The sequence below is a fragment of the Gossypium raimondii genome, chromosome 7 (assembly GCF_025698545.1).
Source record: "Gossypium raimondii isolate GPD5lz chromosome 7, ASM2569854v1, whole genome shotgun sequence".
NCBI lineage: Eukaryota > Viridiplantae > Streptophyta > Magnoliopsida > Malvales > Malvaceae > Gossypium > Gossypium raimondii.
The window spans coordinates 18,988,364-18,994,155 of NC_068571.1; the positions used below are offsets into that span (position 1 = coordinate 18,988,364).

General features: G+C 30.8%; 1 protein-coding gene across 1 annotated transcript; it reads left to right on the forward strand.

Annotated features, from left to right (window-relative positions):
* The first annotated feature begins 535 nt into the window (after positions 1 to 535).
* Positions 536 to 868, forward strand: LOC105799956 (hypothetical protein). Its single transcript, XM_012630782.2, has one exon. It carries the CDS (start codon positions 536 to 538, stop codon positions 866 to 868), a length of 333 nt encoding a protein of 110 aa, XP_012486236.1.
* Positions 869 to 5,792: the final 4,924 nt, after the last annotated feature.

The following is a 5,792-nucleotide window of genomic DNA, read 5'->3' on the forward strand; positions in this document are numbered from 1 at the left end:
CATCTAAGCCTTGTTTTAGACATTTTTTAACTAGGCTCTGTTTTATTCTGCTTTAATAAAAAATCCATCATTTTAATCAAAAAAAAATATTTTCTTCTACAAATACATAGATAGCCCTATTACACAATTTTTACATTGCTTATTTTTTATAATTATTCTTTTAAACCATGAAATTCTAATAGCTTAATTTTTTTTAGAAAATGTTATTTATATAAACAAAATAACACAAATACTAACATATAAAAATAAGCATTTTAAAATGTTAATATTTAAAAAATCTGATAAATTTTAAAAGGTTTCATTTGAAATCTGATAAATTCTCAAAAAAGAAAACCCAAATGAAAAAAAAGTCCCTGAAAGCGGAACCCATTAAAACCTTTGTGATAGAAACTTGCACTAGTAACAGCATTACCAACTTGCCATTATCAAAAAGAAAAACAAAATTACAAAAGGTGGCCTTCCATTTCCAAGTTCCCACCAGCAAACAATAATCTAAATTCCTAAAACCAGAAACACCAAGAAAAAGGGGGATAAAATGAGGCACGTGCTGGTGATTTTGCGACGAAATCTGCAAAACATAAAGAAAAGCCCCCGCGTAGCCGATGAGAACAGGTATGGAGGTGGAGGGAACAGCAACAATAATAATGGGATTTTCATAGATAGATCATCATCTCGAGGGTCCTGGAATTGGATCTCAGTGATTTGCAATGTTGTAAGAGCTCCTCTTTCTCTAGTTTCATGCTTTTTTGCTCAACCCCATGTTAATGGAGCTACCGATGGGGTTTGGGTGTCAACTGAAATTGCTCAAATATCGGAGATGAATCACTTGATGGTCAGTGACAGCATGCGTTATGCAATCCTGATGTAAACAAATATGCATACAAGATATATTTTATGCAAGTAGCTTCTAGGTTTTCTTTCTTCTCTCTCTTGGATGATCATAGAAGAAGGGGAATTTTCTATTTGTTGTTGTTCACTTCTTTGCAAGGATTGACTATATTTTTTAATTGTTGGCTTTTTTTCTAATTTTCCTTTTCGGCCTTTGGGTTTTGATCCATGTATTTCTCCCCATACTTATGTATATAATTAGCATTTAGTTTTCATGAGTTCGATCTTGATATAATCTATAAATGGGATTAAAACTTGTATATTTGAATTTTATTTATTTATGAGATCTTAAAATTTACCAACGACATGGATAATTCTTTTTATATTTTTTTTTCAATCTTATGGAGTAAAATCACGACCAATTTGTCCTTTTTGGAACTTTTCTTGATACTCTTTATTGATTCTTAATTTGTTTCAAAAACTATCTTTTTATACCGGAAGATTATAGAATTTTTTTAAACAAAAATTCCTAGAATCCTAGCCTTAAACTCAGATAAATTCAGGGATGCTGGCAGGGGCTCCGACTCCCCCTAAAATAGAAAATTGTTGTTTTGACTCTTTAGAAAATTTTAAATTAGTAAAGATGAAATTATATTTTGGCCCCCTAAAATTATGAAAATTAAATTTAATCTTTTAAAAATTATAAAGATATAGACTATTAAAAATTAAAGTTTTATCTCGGCCCCCTAAAAATTTTTCTAATTTCACCCCTGCTTAAACTACAAATAAATAATATTTAATTTTTTTTTAATTTGAACTGGCTCGCCACTACTTTCGCTTGCTGCAGCTATGTATGCCCTATAGATATACCCGTTGTTGATTGGAAATTTGAAATGGATATTCGAAAAAAATGATTGCTTAATTATAGTATTGATTTCAGAATTTGTATATTTTGTGATAACTACATTGAGTATTGTTTGACAAATTGTTTATTAATGATTGAAGAATATGAACTTTCTACTTACGACCGTCACGAATTGAATTATAATCAAATTGCTTTGGGCCGTTTACCAATGTCAGTAATTGAAGATTATACAATTCGAGCAATTTTGAATTCAATTCAAAGAAAAACTCAGTAAGTAAACTTACTGTTCTATTAAAGTAAAGAGAAATTTCTCATTCATTCTTTTAAGGTTCCATTTTGGTTTAAGTTAAAAGACTGTTTAGTTTGAATTAAAAAAACTGAGGCCTTTGGTCGATAAATAAAAATTTAATTACAAATTAACTGGTTGATAAGAAATTCAGATTCTTTTTATTGAAAATTAAAATATACTTACAAATAAAGATAGCATGTACAATTAGTACTGTTTCTTCGTAGAGAATGCGTGTACAAATTTTATTAAAAATCCGACGTTATTCTTTTCTTTTAAGAATTTTAAATTTGGTTATTATTAATGAAATACATGTATATATTTACCGGTACGTTCATTTATTCTTATATAGGGATATGGTATTTAGAATTTAAATACCATATTTTGATAAAGTATTAAACATCAATTTGCTTTAATTATTAATGTATTTCTAAGACTTATTTTTAGCACTAGGAGAGCTCTTCGTCTGGCACATACATATCATGAATTTAAATTTTATCAATTTCCTTTCCCTTCCTCCAATATAATGATAAAACTCCTTAAAGTAATTATTGAAAATAATTCTTATATTTTATTTATTTTCAATATTTTATTTATCAAAATAGAATATTCTTTTAATTTATGTCCAAATAAAATTTTAATTGAAGAAAAGTGCTGAGTATTAAATTTAGATAATATTAACTAGTTGTTTGACTATAAGTTAAAAGTTAATATTATTTGTCGATTTAAAACTACAAGATTAGGTGAGTGCAAAACACTCATAAAAGTATAATTAAATGAAGTGATAAAGTTAAATAAGTTTTAATTTAAATATCATTTTCAATTAAATACGTTACATCATCATTCATAATCTTATATATGTTACTTTGATGATAAGGGAAAAATCTTTATGTAAAAATATAATTATAAAAATTATTAAAATTTCATCAATATCATGTTCAATTGATGGACTCTTAGTTATTTTAACTATTTTTCAATTATTTTATTTAAAGATTTTATATAAAATATTAAAAGATAAGAACACCACCATTAAAATAATACTAGATTATGGCACACCCACTATGTAGGTGAAAAAAATTATGCAAGAAATATATTTATAAGAATTTTATATAAAAATAAATGAGGATTTTGTTGAAATGGTAAAGTTGAGGCTCTAGAGACAATAATATCCTAGGTTCAAATTCCATCTTATGTTGGAACTTGTAGAGTTACTAGAATAGATTAAACCCAACACATGTAAATAAACCTACAAGAGAAAAAGAAATGTGGAAAGTAAAGGTTCAACCTTTCAAGTTTGGACTTGTAGTAGAGGGTTACTATCTAGTCTATACACATTTTATATTGCAATCCAATAGGTACCTAACAAACGGTCAATAGCAAAAAGTGTGCAAAGTTACTTAAATTCACTTATGAAGAATAAAATGTTTGATCAAGAAATCAAAACTAATGAGTTAGAACATAATGTTAACAAACATTGCGTTTATAAACATATAAGAGATAGATAAGTGATCTCACTAGTCATGTATGTTAATGGCATTCTACTCATTTGGTATGATATAGATGAAATGTCATCGATTAAGTTGTGACTTATACGATAGTTTAGGCATGAAGGAAGAGAAATTCATTATGTTATAGGAATTTGTGTCATTAAAAGATTGAAAGAACATAATGATAGTTTGTTCCAAGATTCATAACTTGGTGAACTTGTGGAATTAAGTTTACTTAATTTTAATTAAACCAAAAATCTTGTAAACATTCTGAAAAGGAATATTCTACTGGTTTGGCACATTTCATTATTATCAGTTTGTTCTGTGTAGCACGTCTCTTTTAGGGTTTTTTTCTTTTTCCATTTTGTTCCTTTATTGCGAAAATTGTTCTAGTAATTTTTCTGGGTTATGTTGCAATGTTATTATGGAGAATGAAATGGAGGGTTGAGAATCGCGGATGGAGAAGATGAAGCATGGTAGTTGTATAGGGGGCCTAATGCGTAGAAGCCTACTTTTGATTTATGTCTAGTTGGGTAGTGTTGTCCACTTCCCGGTAATACGAAATACCTTAGCAAATCTTTGGCACCCACTTGAGGGTATTCAGATTTCATATCTAGGAGAGAAACGTTATTTCTTCAGGTTTTATCATCAAATGAATATTGATAGAGTGATAAAAGGGGCGTCATGGACGTTTAACAATCATCTCATGATTTTCCATTGGCTTGATGTAGATGAAGATCCTATGTAAGTACCTATAATTTATTCTTATTTTTGGGTTCAAATTCACGACCTCCCCCTAGGGTTTTTCGCTGAAAATATTGTTAAACAGTTTGGAAACTTTATTGGTCTATTCAAGGAGTATGGTACAAAGTAGTTCAGTAACGGGTACAAGAATTTGTTACGTATTCGGGCAAAAATTGATGTGTGAGTTCTGTTGAAACCATTTTTTTTTGTAAAAGGGGTTGACTTTGATTTTTGAAAACAAAAATGTAAACGGGAGTCGCCACCGATCATTTTTATTAGGTGTGATTGGATCACCTTGTGATTTAATCGTTTTAATAAAATATTTGATTTACTAAAACACGATTTTGGCGTACGAAATTTGAGAAAACGGGTTCGAAAGTCAGTTACGTACGAGGAAGGATTTGTAACACCCCAAACTCGGGCTAAACGTTATAGTCGAATCTAGCATGCCATATCAAAGTGTCTTTTGAAAATAGGACTTGGTAAAAATTTGCCTTTAAATTTAAAAACCCCTTTATTATTATTTAACAAATCATAGTCTAAACGTTTGCCTTGTTGTCTGCCATTGTTATAAAATGTTGATCCAAAAACCCTGGAAGCTTTTGAAACCTCTAATGTTTAAATTTCGTGTTTTTGAAAACAATAATTATTTTGAAAGTTCGTCTTCTCCTAAACTAGCAGTTTAAAGTAAGTAAGCAAAAGCCCAAATAAAACAAAAAAAAAACAAACTTAAATGGCCTTATTACAAAAACAAAACCCAACACAAACTTCAAATTTAAATAAAAGCACGTGTAAAATAGTTTTAGTTGTGTGGCCACCTCCGAGTCCCTCGCAGCACCAAATCGCCTATGGTTAAGGATTACTTGTACAGTTAAAAGGAAATGGTGAGTTTACGAGAACTCAGTGTGTAATCCCCTATCACTCAGTCAGTATATAACATGCGGTAACAGTCTGGGCCTGAGCCCTATTCAGAAATAGTACAATATGGGCCTTTTCCCAATACAGTAACAATGTTGGCCTTAGCCCAATACAATATCAGTAGAGTGCAATAATGCAACCCATCCCAATCCAGCCAACACAGCTCTCAATACCACCAACACACCATGTGGGGATAAAATCGACCTACCCAGCGAACACACCAATATTGCAATAAAAGCGCGAAGATAGTATTGCAAACAAAGTCGCCATGAATGATATCACCAGAGAGTGGCAATAACAATATCGCAGCAAAGTTGCCAGTAACAGTATACTTCCTCCATAACAGTATCCAAACCCCATGCAGTATGTCATGTCATAAATCATACGTGTATACAGAATGTCATACTCAGTAACAGTCACATACAAACCATGAACACATCAGTGAACCTACCTCTAGGGGTATAACGATCATTTCCATCTATTAGGGGTAAAATAGTCATTTTACTTGGTTATTTTATCTATTTTGGGGTCTCGGTGCAAAAATCGATCACTCAAAAGGTCCGTTGTTGCGTCGAGTGACTCAAGTAACCTAAATGGTCATAAAGTGTAAATGGGCCAAAGGCCCATTACTCGGCCCAAGTGGGCCCACACACTCGAGCGGCCC

Excerpts from the sequence above, each read along its gene's own strand:
- LOC105799956 (XM_012630782.2), top strand. The coding sequence starts at position 536 with ATGAGGCACGTGCTGGTGATTTTGCGACGAAATCTGCAAAACATAAAG.